The 18,114-nt window shown below is 37.9% G+C and overlaps 1 protein-coding gene across 4 annotated transcripts in view; it reads right to left on the bottom strand.

Annotated features, from left to right (window-relative positions):
* CNTNAP2 (contactin associated protein 2) overlaps positions 1 to 18,114 on the bottom strand; it is a 1,217,517-nt gene that overhangs the window by 99,150 nt on the left and 1,100,253 nt on the right. For all 4 annotated transcript variants that reach the window (XM_051768491.1, XM_051768490.1, XM_051768493.1 and 1 more), the window contains one exon: positions 15,350 to 15,520. In XM_051768491.1, coding sequence (XP_051624451.1) covers positions 15,350 to 15,520 — 171 coding nt within the window. The remainder of the gene's footprint in view (positions 1 to 15,349; positions 15,521 to 18,114) is intronic.

The following is an 18,114-nucleotide window of genomic DNA, read 5'->3' as shown; positions in this document are numbered from 1 at the left end:
AGTGAAATTGTTGATTCCAAGTTGCTTGACTGCAATACAGAAATTAGTGCATAGCTTGGCTGTCTGTTAATAATCAGGTAGTTGTCTAAAATCATGACCATATTTACAATAATTGGACTAAGCATCTGGATGGTTTCATCGTTTATCTAATTCCCAAATGAAATGTCCATTTGAATTAATGACCAAAAACATCATTCATTTGACCAAATGAGAGTGCACATCTATGCCCAAGACTGCAGTGATCCCTGAGCTAAGTGCCAAATGAACTAGCTCTGGAAGCTGCACAGCTGCATCAGCATGATGCTGTGCCAACAGTAATTAGTTCTAATGAGAGACTGTACTGCACCTAGGATCAAATCCAGCATTGCTGAGTGCTGATTAATGTGGACATGCTATCTTTCTTAGAAATAGCTCAGTTATTTCTCTAATGTGGAGGTTCATTGTACAGGCTAGACACACTTTATGTTTTCCTGTAGGTTACAAATAAAACAAAGAAAAATCATGCAACTTTATACTCTGTTGGATCTTATGCAATCATTTGTGTGTCAAGAAGGAAAAAAGGGTGAGTAAAGCTACTGCTTTGTTTTAACATTATTTAACACCCACTTCTCATGTAATAAATCCATCCACAAGATACAATATAAGAACAATCGAGGCTCAGTGTCTTTCTAAACCTTCAGAACAACCTGATATTCTGTAGGTATAAACAATCCCTCTGATCCATCATCTGAAATTTTTGAGCCAAGTAATAGACAGCCCTGCCAGAGGGAATGCAATACTGGATCTGATGTTCTCCAGTGTAAGGAAGCTAACTGGGGACATCAAGATTGGAGGCAGCCTGAGCTGCAGTGATCACGCATTGGTGGAGTTTGCAGTCCTGAGGGATATGGGTCAGGTAAGGAGTAAAGGTAGGCCCCTGAATTTTAGGAAAGCAAACTTCCAGCTTTTCAAGGAGTTAGTCAATAGGATTTCCTGAGAAACTGCCCTCAGGGACAAGGGAGAAGGGCAGAGCAGAGCTGGCAGACCTTTAATGAACTCTTCCACAGAAGGCAAGAGCTAGCCATCCCCAGGAGTAAGAAATCAGGCAAGGAAGGGAAAATATCAGCATGGCTGAGTAGGGAACTGCTGGTCAAACTAAAGGGAAAGAAGCAAATGCACAGGCAGTGGAAACAAGAACAAGTAACCTGGGAAGAGTATAGAAATGAAGTAGATTGTGCAGGAAGAGGTGAAGAGGGCCAAGGCAAAGCTGGAACTGAATCTGGCAAGGGATACAAAGAATAATAAGAAGTGTTTCTATGGTATGTTAAACAGAAAAGGAAGGTCAAAGAAGGTGTACCCATCCCTGATAAACAACGCTGGAAAACTGGTAACAATGGATGAGGAGAAGGCTGAGGTACTCAACAACTTTTTGCCTCAGTCCACCACGTCAGCCTCTCTTTCTGCACCTCTTGAGTGGATGGAGAGTAGGATGGGGACTGGGAAAGCAAAGTGATTCCCACTGTAACTAAACATCAGGTTTATGACCCCATGAGGAAAATGAATGTACATAAGTCTATGGAACCCTATGAGATGGCTCCCAGAGTCCTGAGTGAATTGGCTGATGATTAGTCAGGCACAGTTTTCTCTTGGCGAAGCCATGTTGGCTGCCTCTAATCACCTCCCTGTGGCACATATGCCTTGACATAGCTTCCAGGAGGATCTGTTCTATGATCTTACCAGGCAGACAGTTGAGGCTAAGCAGTAGTTGCCAGGGTCCATTTTTTACCTTTTTCCAGTTACTGGGAACTTTGCCTGAGTGTCATGATATTTCAAATATCATGGAGTGTAGCTTAGCAACTACATTAGCCAATTCTCTCTGGACTGTGAGGTGCATCTTGCCAGTCCCATTGATGTATGTTTGTTCAGCTTTCTCAGGTGGTCTTGAACCTCAGTTCAAGAGAGACTTTATTCCTCCAGTCCCTACCCTGATGTTCAGGGACTTGAGATATGTGGGAATAGAGATTACCATATGTATTGATAAAATATTACTTCCCTGTGAAAAAGGAAGTACAGCGACTGCTACTAGCATTAACGTTTTGATAATATAACTGTAAAGTTAGTTTGAAATGTAAGTGATTTTAGAACTTCTGTAACAGTATTACTGATTTCTCTCAGTGAAATTCTTGTTGCCTGGAGGAAGTATTTTTAAACACTTTTTACCTTCAGTCATAGGAAGTCTAGAAGAGTATAGAAGTATAGAAAGGAGAAGAGAAATTAACCTCTAAATAAAAGGTAAAGGAAGGAAAACTTGCATAGTAGAATGGCTGTAACCATTAAAGATTTGGACAAAATTATACTGTAATATATAAAAAAGGCACAAATAGTAATCCAATGATTTTTTTTTGCAAAGATTAAAAAAACTAATTTATGGTAAATAGAATTTATTAAATTCCTGAGCAATTTCATTAGGAATACATAACTCTTCAGAATGTCTGAAGCCTCTTATGACCTTTTTAATGTGTTTTTATCTTGAAATTTTCATAGTATCCTGCACACCAAAGAAAAACCCAAATGAGAATGAAAAATAAAGAGAAAGGCTTTGTTGAATGCAGGAAAGAGCACCCCCTAAAGTGTCTATCCTTCTCATATTTTTGATCCTCACTTTCTCCATGGTTTGGTTTGGAGCCTGAAGGCACTTGATTCAGTCTCTCCTGTGTGCAGTATCTACATCTGGTAACTGTAAAATTGCAGCGACCTTTATTTGCAAATGGACAGGGAATTAGATCTACTGAGAGATGCTGGCCTGATTCAGCAAGAGCTGCTGTTTTCTTATGCATATGACTATGTTTTCACATTGTAAGACAAGATTGCACACATTTAAATTATTTTGCTGCCTGTTTAAAAGGAGTGAACTTTAGTGCGTTATTATCGTTCTTTCATGATACTCTAATATCTTCTTTCTAGTAAGATTTACAACTGGACAGGTAATTTCAACAATTGGACAAATAATAAGTCTAAATCCTAGCTCTCTGTTTACAGGAACCAAGCCTCTTTGGATTAATGGGAATTAAATATGTTACTATCATTCTTTCATCATCTCATTTTATGACTGTTCAAATATATTTTCATGTATCTGGCTATCTGACTGAATAGCTTGATGTTTTTTTGTTCCTTCATTGCCTATGTTGGATTAGACTCCCTCAACTATAATAACCTTTGCCTATTTCATCCATACTGAGCCTTGAAATTCATTACCCTCACCTGTGGTTTTAATCTTAGATATTCAATATATACTGACTGACTCATAAGTACTACAAAAAACTGCACACAGGCTACCTGAAACTGGCTAAATGCTCTCCAGGTGCAAGGTAGTAAAAAAAAAAATGGTCCTGGCTTTTCTCACCTTGTGGACAGACATCAGTTCCCTTTCTCCTGACAGACAAGCACTTGCACATATAATTTGCAATATTTTGGAAAGACATTACTATGCTGTAGCTCAATATGAAGGGAAACCAGAACTCAATATAGTACCTTTCTCATCATGAGTAAACATCTCTGTGAGGACAAAGATAAGGAGGGATTTGATTTTGGTAATAACTAAGTTATTTTTATCTCACTTCAAAATAATCTCAACTACTAATCAACCGATGAAACATAAATACCAGTCTTCTTACACAGTAGATTAGATTGCTTTGGGGGACAAAAAAAGTTGCATTAAATGAAAGTACCAAATTTTCTCATGAAACATCATGTAAAGGCCAAATATGCCCTAAGAAGATAATTATTTATTAGCATTATTTATTAATTACTTCAGTTATGCTAATTGCACTGCAGCTGTCTTGAAGATAAGTACTTAGAAACAACTCTCATACTTTTATCATTATATTTTAGTCGATGCAGCAATTTTCAGCCATGGGTACTAAGAACAAAAAAACATTAACGGTCCTGCATAAACAGGGAACCGAAACAAAGACATGTGAAAGGACTTGTTTAAAGTCAAACATCAGATGGTTAGAGCAGGGCTTGAAAAATACCTACTTGCTTTAATTCTAAGGCAATAAAGACAATTTCAGATAGATGTTACCTTCCATTCAGCCAGACCTTTTCCAATAACTACTTAGCTGCCTGGAAAGAAGGAAGGAATGGGAGTGGTGACTCACTGAAGGTCTGTTGATTCATCTCATGAGAGTAACTAATGCTTAAAATAATACAGTAGCAATACCTTCTGGTCTCTTTTGTGAGAGATGATTCACACAAAGGGAACTATAGTCAGTGCACTGAGTGGAAAAGCAGAGGAGGTGTGTGTTTTCCTGTCTGTAATGGGTTATAATATACTTCATTATATCCTTTTAACTGCCATACTTTACCATGAAACTGAACTGATCCTATGCAACAGAAGGCACTGCAACAAGGGGAAAGCAATAGACATCAGAACAGAGCTCTCCCATGCAGCATATAAAAGGTTTGTGTAACTGGTAGTTATTTTTTGTTGGATGAAAGGCAAAATAAAACTGGGTGGTAATGTCCATGAAATCAGATTATGTCTGAGCATGATAAAGCAACAGAGAGATTTTTTTGAGAGGAAAGAGTGGCTTCTTTTATTATGAAAAACTGCTATGAAGTTGTCACAGTTCTAAAATTGCTGAGCAATGGGTCTGAGTGCTTACAAGCAGATACAAGGATATCAGTCCTCCTCTCAATTATGTTGCATTTGAATGTCATAAAAATAAGCCAAAATTGTAAATTGTGCGTCATACTAAAAGTAGTATGAGCCTGGTGCAGGCCTGAAAACCAGACATCAAGACACAGTTCCGTGATGTGCTTTAAACAAAGCACATTCCCTGTGTCCTTTTCTTCCTTTTATGTTGTGCTTTCCTTATTCTGTAATTTGTGTATTAGCTGTAGGTTCTGCTGTAGGCTGTGGTTAAGACTTGTAGAGGTTTTTAGGTGCCTGAGTGGTAGCTACCCAAACACTTTTACATTTAGTAAGGTCCTCGTGGTGGTATGAATTTCTTGATTTTTCTACCGGGCCGTGTAAGTTTTTGTCAGTTAGTGCCTATTTTATGAGCAATTTTTCATGGCTATTTATTTCTCTGTGGCTGTCCAGGGGTCACCATCACAGTAAGGACCCCGTTGCACTATGCTCTGTACTACCACAATAAAAAAAGGCCATCCAGAAACATGACTCAATTTTATTTTTAGTGTAGTAACTCTGTATATGAAAAGGGTACATGTGAGGGGTCAGGGTAGATGGGCCCAGCTAACTGTGGCTTCCTTTTATCAAAGGTTTTAGACAAAGATTTTCTACTTTGGAAAATATACTTGTAATAATTTACATTTGCCAACATCCAGGGTAAACCCCTAAAGTTGGAAGAAGATATCTTTGGTATTGTCTACTTTTTACTCTACAGCAGGAAAAAATATCTACCAAAAATACAATCCAGAAGTATCATGAAATGGTAGAGGAGAGTGGAAAACAGAACTGACTTGTTGGAGGTAAAAATATGTTCTTAGACTTCATGGTAATCAGGGGCAGAATATTTGATTTAGTATGTGATTGAGGGACCTGCCTGGTTTAACCACCTTATGTTAACTATTTTGCTTGACTATGCATGAGTCTCAGGAAATGTAAAGTCAACAGGAGACTTGTTCTTATTTCCTGCTGTAGCAGTGGCAAAAATAAAAGGCTGAGTGAAAGGATTTAAGAATTTATAAAGCATTTGGTTTTAAGATTTCATACTAATAGAGCACTGTCTCAGTCCATGAGTTGAGACAAAAATCTCTACTTTAAAAAAAAAATCAAGACATTTAGATCAAGAGGATCTAAAAAGTCTAAATTATGCAAGATAGTGTTATAGCAGCTGTATGATAGTAACTGCCTTCACACTCTTAAAAAATAGATTACTGTTTTATTAACTTTTAAACAAAATTTTACACAAATGGTTTTTCTTTCCTTTTAAAAGGTAAGAAATTATACATATGTGCAAAGTTTCTGAATGAAAAATTGGGAGCAGAAATATCCATTTTCCTTATCCTCAAAACAACCGTAGCAAGGCAAGGTAGAGAGATAGAGCCTGAATTGAGAGTGGTTTAAACTGATACTTTTTTTAAACTACCATTTAAACCATGATGAAATGCTGTGAAGTGTTAAGAAAACCTGTGGCCAAAACTCTATATGAACATTTAGCATCTGCCATATTATAATGTTCTCACAAACACTTAAAGAGAAAATAATTATAGTTACTTGAATCAGTCTGTTGACGAAATTCGAATTAATCATCTGCATAAATATTTAATATACCATAGGTACAACTGTATTATTATTAAAAACACCTCCACTTTCATTATATCTTATCATCTAGTCACAGAAAACAATTTTCTACTTTAAAACTGAATTGCTTTGGAGAAAACAATAAAGAATAATTTAGACTTTCAATAGGCTATCTAAGCAATTGCCAACACTTTACCTAAAAAGTTTAAAGAAAAAAAGTGGTTTTCAGAGTACCAAAACTGTTCAACCACTAAGAAGAAAGATCCTCAAAAATATCTAAATAATTTAGGGCCAGAAGATCCATTGGATTCAGGACACATAGCCTCAGGAAACAATGAAGCCTGGTTGGACCCTTTCAGATTTCCTCACTCATGGTATTTCAATGTATAGGATGATGTTGATGATTAGGATTAAATGTAAGTGTGACAGTGACAAAAGACAGGTCTCTGTGTGCATCCTCTCCACTCCTTTCTTTTCTGCTGTCTCTGATGGGCAAAGAGGTTTGTCCTAAGACAAGAACACGAGGTGGAAGTTGCAGGAGGAACTGTCTGGGTGCTTGCATAATTGATGTAGTTTGGGGATGGCGAAGCTGAGATATTTGTGATTGACTGTGGTGCACATCAGCCTGCATAAGGATAAAAAATCATGCCGGAGACTGGGCCAATGAGGAATACTAGTCTCCCAAAGCAGAAGGCAGCTTCCAGCTGAATCTCTGCCCCTGCAAGGGTGCATCCAGCCCAAAGATGGGGAACACTCACTTTGGAAGAGTGAGTAAAAGTGCTAAGGTCCTGTCACCTACGGAGATAAAATCCTAAAGTAGCTCCATAAACTCTTGTTGCTTTGCAATTGTGAATTCTGCAAGGCCAAATACTGTCAACCTGTATGCTTCTACCTAAACCTAAGTATATTATAACCCTTTAGACAAAAACTGTAGATCAAATGTGTGGCTAAATGGACCTAGTCACATCTAGACTTCTTGGAGAAGTTTAGAAAACCAGGGGGTGTCACTGAAGCTTGTGATGCCACAGGAGGGACCATGACCTCATTATAATATAATCCATTGGAATAATGATAGAGTTGTTGTTTAGATGCTGCATTGGCACTATTTAGATATTGTATTAGCAATAAATCTAATCATAATCATCCACATAATCACTGTGTCCAACTTCTTGTGCCTGGCTGAGAACCTTCTCCCAATTACTGTGCCACAGCAAGGACTCAAGAGCAGAATGGTATGGGTGACAGCATAGTGGGGATCTGATGCAGGCCACCTGGTGGGGAAGAACAAGTGGATGAGACCTTCTAGAGGCAGCTAGAAGTAGCTTCATGTTCACAGGCCCTGGTCCTCCTGTGGGTCTTTGTTGGAGAGACTAAACAGTGGAGCATAAGCAAGTTTCCTGGAGAGCTATTGATGACAACTTCCTGGTGCAAGTGGAAGAGAAGCCAATGGGCAGAGATGCTCTGCTGAACCTTACAGTCAAAAAAGGAGAGGTTTGCTGGGGATGGGAAGGTTGAAGACAGCACCAGCTGTGATCATGAGATGGTAGAGGTCAGGATCCTGAGAGGAGGGAGCAGAGCAGAAAGAAGAGTCTTATGCAAGTACCTAAATGGTACTTAAGTAGGAAAAAGAAGACTAGGGAAAATATGGGCCCATTGATTGAGGCAGGGTACCCAGGGAAAAGGCTGTGGTAATAAACACCTTCTTTGCCTCAGTCTTTACTAGCAAGACCAGCCTTGCACAACCTGTTCGAGTGGATGCAGTGCAGGTTGGTATCTGAAACTCATGTGGGCAGAGAAAAGGAACACAGAGGGAACATCTGCCTAGTCTGGCCATGTAAAGTAGGCAGAGCAGTGCCCAATTCACTGAAACCAGAGCCCTTCATGTGCTATTCGGGTATTATAAAGATGCAGGCACATCTGGGCCTGTCAGAGGATACATCCTGAGGAAATTCCTTTGGAAAATTTCGTCTGGTATGGGCTGGACATGATTCCTGCTAGGTGGCAGGTGGATAGATATCTTTAGTATCAACATTTGGTACTGAGATACTTAAGCCTTCTGGTAGATCTGGCCTCTGACACCTTGTCTTCAAGAGGTGAAGTAAACCAAATTCAGTCATTACTATCAAAAAGAGAGGAAGTTTGTCCTCTTAGTTTTTGTGGAATGTGTTGTTGTTTCCATGTTAAAGCAGAAAACTCAGTGAGAAAACTGAGACTGTAGAAGTCAGCTGAGCTCAAAGTGGGATCCAGCTGCTACTTACTGCATGAACTAATGCAAGAAGTCACACAGTCACTTTGAAGAGTAGCAGGAAAAGAAAGTCTTTATATATCAGCATATTAACTTGAGTTCTACATGTGAATTTTTATGGAGAATTACAGGAAATTACAAAGAAAATGTAAACTAATGGAGTTACCATAGTTTAATGACTTAGTGACAAGATTTTACCCTGCAGTTGAGAAAGGTAAGAGCACACAAGAAGTCAGTAAGTGAAGCAGACATCACTGTCTAATGTGAGGCAGAACACAAAAAATATGAAATCATATAGAGGATTTAACAAAGTCGACATAATGCACACCCTTCTTTGATTTAAAAAACCCTCTGATTTTTGGAAGAAGAGAATTGTTATAGATTTAGTATATTTGATTTTCTTCCAAAAAGAGCAGAGATGAAAAATAGAATTGCAGAAATTGTTGATGACATGGGTAAAGTACGGGTCATCAGAAAATTAAAGGACCTCTAATTTGGTTAGGGTCAAGTCATATTTAGTATTATAATGAATATCTTTGCACAAGAAGTCAGCATATTTTTTTTTTCCAGTAACACAAGGTTGGAAAGGTCAGAAAATAATACATAATAAACAGTATCCCAGTGTGATCAGTCAGAAATTCCTAGGACACAATGGGCAGCCTAAGCATTAATTTAATTGTAGAGGGCACTAATAAACTATTACCAGAATTAACGTGGGTAGTTTTGACTACCTGTGTTTAAGAATGAAGAATTCAAGGTGCAATGTGTAGTAAAAACCTTATTAGCATAACCAGAGAACAGAAAAAGAGAAAATATCTTATGGGAAGAAACCACGCAAGTTCATCTTGTTTAACACAGCAATTAAAAGCTGAGAGAAGATGTGATTGCACCATAAATATACAAGGGGAAGGAGTAAATGCTAGAAAGTAAAAATAATTAGTTCAGCCAAAGAACAATACTGAAACAAGAATGTCTGCCTATAAAGAAAAGATACAAATCAAACTGTTAGGAATGAGAAGAGTCTTAAAAAACAAAGGTGTGAAAGTCTGAAACACAGTTGTCCAGCCAGCAAAGATTCAAATTTTTTTAAATAGAGAATTGGATAAATTTAGGGTGGTAGACACAGGTTATGCACTGTCGTTGCCTGTGATAGTGAGGATCTAAATTCAAGGACGCAGAAGGTTTGTTTCTGTCATATGCCTATAGCACCTGGCAATTTTGTGCAGCATAGTAAATGCTCACTTTCCATGGGACAAAGATCAGCACACATGAATAAGGTAACAAAGCCTATGCAGTTTCAGCATGTAGCAGAAAGTAGGCTGGAAATGAGGATCAACACCTGAGAAGAACTAGTGGGTGGTACTGCCAGTACAGTTTGCCATGTGTTGTGTGTATTTCGTCCAATACAAATCAAAGTTAGGGAGAACTTTGCTTTTTGAACGCCAGCCAGTTCCCACCTTGAACTTTATGTGAGCTGCAACTGATTTATAAGACACTGAACATAAAATGACTGTTAAAGTGGCTTTTATGGCAATGAGAAAGGGATCCCATCACCCTTGAAAGAAGAAGGATAATGCTGAGGGGATGTGCTGTATGGCACTGTGCGGTGCAGGGCCATGAACGCCATACTGACATTGAGGCAAACCAAAGTAAAGCAACCGGTACCAGTTCTCTGTCAGAATCCAAGCTTCTGTAAGCAGCTAATTTCCCCACAGCCCTGTGCCTAGCATTTTCTATTGGTCAGTTTTAGCTTGGTCCCTAGCTGGAATGTTTATTTTCTGCCTTTGGCTTGCTCCTATAAGCCAGACTGGGCACCTATACCCAGAAGAAGAAGGTACAGGTAGAACTGGTCTTCTTGGATGGGACATAAATTGCTCTATTTGAATATCAGGAATTTCTGCATCACCTACCCCCTCTGAAATGGAATCTTATCTTTCAAAGAATTCTGCTTGCAGTTCTTCAGACTGTTTTTTTTGTTTGTTTTGTTTGTTTGTTTGAAACCTTCATTTTCCTGGAATAGGATATACGCAAATACTGCTGTAAGAACATTTGGGTCATAAATTTCCCTGAAGAAATGTAATGTTTTTCCATTTAATTTGATAACTTCTCATGGGCCGCTGGGATTAAGAGATGTTTCATTGTCCTATCCATTTTTTGACATGTAGCTAATGCAACATGTGTTACTACAGGGATTTTTTACAGAAAAGTGACCTTCTGCTAGGGAAAAAATGTAACAACTCAATTAAAAGAAATAGTGAAGGTCACAACACTTTCCCTACCCAGGTGAAAAATCAAGTGGTGGAAAATGTAAGCTGTATTTACTTTAACATATGGTAATTTGAGTATTATGTGGAAAACTCATTGATATGGTAGAATTCCATTTTAGGATGCCTCTGGAGAAAGAAGTGATGGAGTTATTAAAATTTGTAAGAAAATATATTAATCAGTCTTGTGTTAGAGCATTGAGTCTGAAGGAAAGAATGCTCTCTGCGTAGAAGCAAACAGCAATGGGAATCATGGTCCCTAGTCTGTCACTGCTTCTTGTCTGATTTTAGAGGAGTTACTTATGTCTTAACTGAGCAGCCTAGAAACAGCTAAACACCAGAAGCATCGTGGGACTTTTCATATGCAAATGTTAGGTATTAGAGTGCTGTCAGTATCCCTTGCCCACAGAGCAAGTAGACCTAGCCTGAAGCTATACCACTGCTCCCTTTAGCAAGCTACTCCACATAATCCCTTTCACAGCTGCCAAGTTCAATGATCACTCCTTGGGGAGACTTTTTGGGGCACCTAGCATTGCAGGGGTTATCAGGCAAGTGACCTCCCTGAGTGTAGTGATTGTAAATATTCCCGGCTTTCTACAATAAATTAATAAGAAAGATCCTTTCTCTCTTACATATTCATGCCAGGATCAAACACAAGCTGACCTTTATTTCTAAGCCTCATGTTTTTTTTTTCTGTTGCAAAAGTGACTTAGAATTGTAGAATCATAAAATCAACAGGGTTGGAAAAGAGCTCTGAGATCATCAAGTCCAACCCTTGATCCAACACTGCCATGGTTATTAGACCATGGCACTAAGTGCCACATCCAGTCTCATCTTAAAAACCTCCAGGGACAGTGAATCTACCACCTCCCCGGGCAGCCCATTCCAATGTCTAATTACTCTTTCCATAAAAAATTGCTTCCTAATATCCAACCTAAACCTCCCCTGAAGTAAGTAAACCTGCTGTTTACTTACTTCAGAATAATAACAGTGAGACACAACTCATTTGTGTGCGTAAATTGCTTGGTGATGCTGGGATGAGAGATGCTACAGAAGTGAGTAGAATGTCTTTTTCATTAGAATTATATAAGTGTCATTAAGAGAGTTTTCTGGAAACAGTGATGGTAAACCCTTCTTCCCAAATTCTCATGAATATGCTCCTTTCAAAATTTGCTTTCAGGAACACATCTTTTCCAAAACTTGGGATATCTCTTGAACAGAAAATTCAAATGTGATCTATTTGACAAACATCTAAGTTAGGAAATTGTTAGGTTTTTAGAGTCATAACTCCAAGGTCTTTCACTCATATCTCATGAATTTACAAAACTATATAGGAAGACTCTAAAAGAGAAAACATCTTCTTTTTCTCTCTCTAAAATACAGTTTTAATTTTAAAAACATCTGGAAATTTTGACCACAGATGAATGGTTTCTGGAAGTACTGATTTACAGAAAAATTAATACCTTATTCAACTGCCTCCTTTCTAAGCAGTCCTAGCTGTTGTCAGCTGACCAGCCAGCTATGAAAATAATAGGGTTCTGTAGATTTACTGGTGTATGTAAAAGTTGAGGCTTCAGGTAATTCTACATCTCTGTCAGCTGTTCCATGAATGGTGACAAGTACAAGCCTGCCAGAGGATTTTCTTGATAAATGGAATAGTTAAAGACTTGAGCCACATTCATAGTAGAATTATATCACTGTTTTTTTCTTGACAGTCTTCTTTTTCAGATGTTTGGAAGGGCTATTTCTTAAATCAGAGAAACATGTTCTTCCCTTTCTTCCTGTATTTCCCCTCTCCCCAGAGATGGCAATCTGGGGCTTCAGTGAAGGTGCATGAAGCTACTCTTCAAGATACTGCAAATTCTGCCTCTTTTTTTATAGGAACCTGGAGCAAATCTGTGCAGTTATTAGACCTTAAGACAATATAAAACTCAAGACTTATTAGACTCAAGCACAGAACACCAGTAAAATAATTTAATGAGTTTTCCTAGTAACAACTTTTGTGCTTTCTAAAGACTTGAAGCTAAGCTTATACATCACTAACCACATATTACAGGTACATACAGGTATTATACACATAAGGGAAGAAGAAAACAGAATTTGCACTGTCTGCTGGCAGGATGCTGATTTAAACATTTTCCCTTTAGAATGATAAAACGTGAAGAAATCGAGAACAGGCTGTTTGAAGTACAGCAGTTGCAGGAAATATGATGGTTATTATGTAAAAAACCTTTAATACAAAATAGCTGTTCTACCAGAGAATGTGATGTGTTAGTCAAAAAGCAGCTTGCCAATGGAAAGAGTTTAGGGATAATTCTGTAATTACTGTACTGACTTAATTTTGTGTTCCTATTGAGGGAGAAATTCACATATTAATTTTACAGGATTTCTGTAAAGGGGAAACCGACTTTTAGGAAGCAGCAGATTCTACTGTAAACTGTGTAAGAAACTTCTGAAATTCTGAAACTTTGCTTTCCATTTGAATGAATTCCAGAAAACCATAAGTACAGACTAGAACGAAACAAACATAAAAACTATATAAAACAAATGTTCATTAAATAAATGTGCAATTCAGAAGAGAGGATGAGTTTCTCTTTGTTACTAGACTCACAACATCCAACACTTTTTGAACACTTTTTTTGAGTCACTTTTTGAGCTGTGACTGGTAGAACATTTAAGTCACAGAAAGGCCTATTTTCTGGGGCTCTGAAAATTTCAAGCAATAGTTTTTGGGAAAGAAAGGGTAGAGTGAATGGAAATACATCGAATGAACTGCTTTGTACTTTATAGCAAAAGTTGACTTTACAGTCAACATAGTTTTTACCAACGTCTCACATCTGTTTTTACAGATGATATTTCAATTTCTGCCACTAAAAATTTATAATCTAAGGTTTAGATTATAGGACACAAGGAAGAGGTTGAATTCATGCATATGCCAGGTCACAGCAAAGTCAGTGGATCTCAATCACAGGCTTAAAGTTCTGTTTAACGATATTCTGAGTAAACTGCTACATACTTTCTTGAACTGGTACATCTATTCAGTGAACAGTTGTATCATGATTACTTTTAAACTTGAGCTGAGTTCAAAAGAATTATAGTCACTGCCAACTCACCTTTATTCACTGTTATAGTCACCTTTATTAACTGTTACTGTCACTATTTAGCTAAGTGAACAGCATGGCTGATCTGATTACAATAGCAGAGACCACCTTTCATAACATAGAAGAGTAAGAAGCTCTGAAAATGCCCACCTCAGCTGATTAGAAGTACTATTTAAATTCAAAGGGAAATTAGAAATAGCTGCCACTTTATTACAAAAGGGCTCTGTCCCTTGTTAAAGCAATTAAGACTATCTCCTGTGGCTCAATAGGAGTTATTTTGATTTGCACTAATTGCAGATTAGACAAACTGGGATTAAGCAACATGAAATAAATTCCTTGTAGAAAGAAGGAAACAGACTTTCACCCAATTGGAACTTGGTGTTTTATTCTTATCCAGAGGGAAAAATTTAGATTCATTTTGAAGGGGCCTTCTGGTGGTTTCTAAGTGCTGAAAATGGCTTTTTGTTTTAAAATTAGATGTGTGCATGTAGATCATATTGCATCTGCATAAAAGATAGATTATTTGGGGTCCAGAAGCAAATTCTTCTCTTTCAACATTAGCAAATTCTATCATTGCCTTTTTTTTGTGCATCAGTATTTAGAGCTGGCTCCTTGGTGTCCATGAGTAGCTCCTGCAGCAAAAGGAAGCACACATGCTTTTCCCAGTGCTGGAGTGCAGGGAGGCAGCTTGCTGCACTCATATAACCCCACTGCTGTAATGTGCTGCTAGGGGCTGTAATAACAACCACCCAAAGCACAGCGGGCCTGTTGCTGCTTCCATTTATGGCAGGGTCGAGGGAGAACAAAGGAGACATAAAACATGTTTCTCCCTAATTCAGCAGCTTCAATTTCACTAAGCAGAATTCAGGTACAGCTGAGGATTTCGGCACCTTTCCCTGGAAAGTTTGCCTCTGGGCCATTAAAAATGGTTTAAATAATAAAATTAACTCACCTCTTGATATCGTATACCCTCTTTCTCAGATCAGCAATTTTATTAACAGATAATGCTGATAAAGATTTATTTTTATGAGATTTTTTATGGGTTTTAAATATCATATGCAAGTTTTCAGCTCTTTGACTCCTTGTAGTGATGATTAGGATGGTCCCTCTTTTTTCTTTCTTTTCCCTGTTTCCGAAGCAACCATGAAATAAAATAGAAAAGCACACAGAGCTGAAAAAATAAGCTCTTAAGAAATAATTCTGATGTGCAATTTTGGAAACTCTTTTCAGGTCAGTGTCAGTTTTATAATTGATGTTACTAGTTCTATTCTTCTTTGTATGCTTCCCCCAAATAAACAATCCAAATATATTTCAAGTGCTCTTCCCACATAAGGCAACCTGAAAATATGTCAAGCAGCTTGATTTGGAAGTTTTTCCAGAATGTAGTGAGCGTACATATTTTCCTGAATGATACACATTTCTTGAAACCTACTATCTGACATAAACCCTGTTCAGGTGCCAAGAATAGTGATGAGAAGCATATACTTACATTTCAGCTCCAGTTTGATGAAGTCAGTGTTACCCAGATTCTCAAGGAACACCCCATCCGAGGCTGATGTTTTGAAATAGAAAGAGATGTCTGCGCTGGTTTCCCCTTGGAAGGTGGAGAAGTGGAGGTAAGATGATGAAGTAACGAAAGAAGCTGCATTCCAGTAATTCCCTGCATGGGATAGACAGGAAAGACACATATTTCAGTGCTCCCTTGAAGCTGTCTGAAAAGTTGAAGCTTTTAATGTCAATATATGCTACAGTGTTGTTTATGCTGAAAAAAACCCCTTCAAGTGTATTGATTCTACTACCTCCTTTTTGTTTTTCTGGGTGCAGTGCATCAGATTTCAGAAGGCAGAGCATGTTTATTGTACATTTATTTTCAAGCTCCTAATTTATCATATCCAGTCATACTCAAATATGTTGTTACTACATGTTTAGTATAGTAACATTCAAGTAACATTCATGGGAGAACAGACAGATGGACAAAACACTAATTTGATGTCTGCCTCACCTCTGGCACGTTTTGGTTTCATGCATTGCTTCATGTGTAACTTATCTATCTTCAAATTTATTCTACACAGCTACACAGCTATACCCCCTTCTTCTGAAAACATAGCCATGTCTATTAGAAGTGTATTAATATGCACCAAAGAAAAAAATCCAAGAAATGAAGCTAAGCAATACAAACACAATTAGCATGTGCTCCTAATTGTCCCCTAGTACATTTCCATTGTAGAAATATAATAATTAATAATATCCAAGACCTATTACTTTACTTTAGCTACCCTGATAGTCAAATTCTGTGCAAGGTAGCATTACCATTGCAAACACAAAAAATTCACAAGATATAAGAGAAGATTCTCTTAAAATTCATAAGAGAAGGCTTCAGAGTGACCTAATTGTGGCCTTCCAGTACCTGAAGGGAGCCTACAAGAAATATGGAGAGAAACTATTTACAGAACCATCTAGTGATGTGACAAGGGGGAGTGGTTTCAAACTGAAAGAGGGTTTATATGAGATATTAGGAAGAAATTCTTTACTGTAAGGGTGGTGAGGCACTGGAACAGGCTGCCCAGAGAAGTTGTGGATTCCCCATCCCTGGAAGTGTTTAAGGCCAAGCTGGATGTTGCTCTAAGCAACCTGTTCTAGTGAAGTGTCCCTGTCCACGGCAGGAATGTTGGAACTAAATGATCTTTAAGGTCTCTTTCTACCCAGGCCATTCTATGATGATTCCATGATGATGATATCAGTGATATGGTAAGCCAAAGAAAGACTAAACCAGCTAGTTCTAGTTTAATCAGAATGCTTATGTATCCAGATTCAGAAATTTATTAGAATATCCTCATTATGTAGCCACAGCTGAGCCTTTAGTATGCCAGCTAATAAACACAATAATAAACTACTTTCCATTCCAGTCAAAACTCCCAGAGATTGGTTTTCCATTATTTGATTATTGAAGTACCTGATAATGCTATTATTTATCTGGTTAGCACTGGATGAATATGAATGAGGATGCTGAACCTCAGCACTGCTTATATATAACAGCACTGGCCCACAGCCAAGTCAGAAGTATTATTATTTGTGTAATTCATTAATTTTTATTCAAATTTAAATTGAACATCTGAATTAACAGAAAGCTTTATGTTTAAATACATGCAAACAATTGCCTTCCATAGTACTATCCCATCTCTTCCATTTAATTCTGCCTCTCTCAAGGATGCAGAATGAGAGTTTTTGGGAAAAGAAGCAGCTTTCTGTTTACTCCAATGCATCAGAGGAGGAAAGCTGTAACTGAGATTTTGTGTGTATGTGTATAAATGTGCATGTGAGCGGTGAAAATGGGAAGAAATGGACACTCATAAGATAGCTTCGTGAATTAACTGGTTGAGCTAGGTCAGCTAGCTTCAACATGTATTACTATTTACTCTACTTACACAAACTAGTAATTTCAAGATTGAATATTATTAATTATTTCCATAGAAATGTTAACAATCTTCATATCATAGGCATGCTTGGGCAAGAAATATCTGCTAATTAATTGCAAAGTCTTTCTCTGAAAACATACCTAGTGATAAAGCAGCACAGATAAAAAAGGTCTGGAATTTTATTTTCATTCATAGTCTCAAGTCTCTTTCTATCTCTCTCTTTTCAAAATGCTTCCTCAATATTAGGGTTGCTTATGATCTAGGTGCATGAGTGCTTTGTCAATAGTCTCTTAGTACAGGGTCCAGATGGACTTAGTATATATGCTTTTCCACTTGCAGATGTACCTGGACATCTATATTTTTCCCCTGGGAGCTACAGATATGCTAGATCTTGGCAAACTCTCAAAACAGGTTTCATTCCACTTGCTGAATAAACTCACATGAAATAAGTGGGACTTTGACAAAAAGTCAGGCATATATTAATACAGTCCTTGTTAAGCAGCTAATTTAGTTGCCCTGAATAACCTTGTAGAAATGCTTGCATGTCTTTATAACTTAAACAAGTATTTCAGATCCCTAGGTTTACATTCTGAATAATACCAAACTTATAAGCCTAAAATACAAAGAACACTCGACAAGCAAAATTGCTGTGAGAGAGAGCTACAGAATTCAAGTACTACTGGAGACAAATCTCTCCTCAGTGAGAAAGGCTCCCTAGCCACCTCACTACAGCAAAGGAGACCAGACTGACTGTGCAGCTGCATCACTGTCCAGCCAAATAGCATGACTGCAACGGGCTCTTCTCTCAGGTTTCTCCCCTGGCCAGGGATGCTGGTTA

This window comes from Manacus candei, unplaced genomic scaffold, assembly GCF_025592945.1.
Source record: "Manacus candei isolate 608988 ecotype Guabito, Panama unplaced genomic scaffold, ASM2559294v1 h1tg000095l, whole genome shotgun sequence".
Taxonomy (NCBI): Eukaryota; Metazoa; Chordata; class Aves; order Passeriformes; family Pipridae; genus Manacus; species Manacus candei.
Note: the sequence above shows the minus strand (reverse complement) of the source record. Positions and strands in the feature narration are given on the sequence as shown.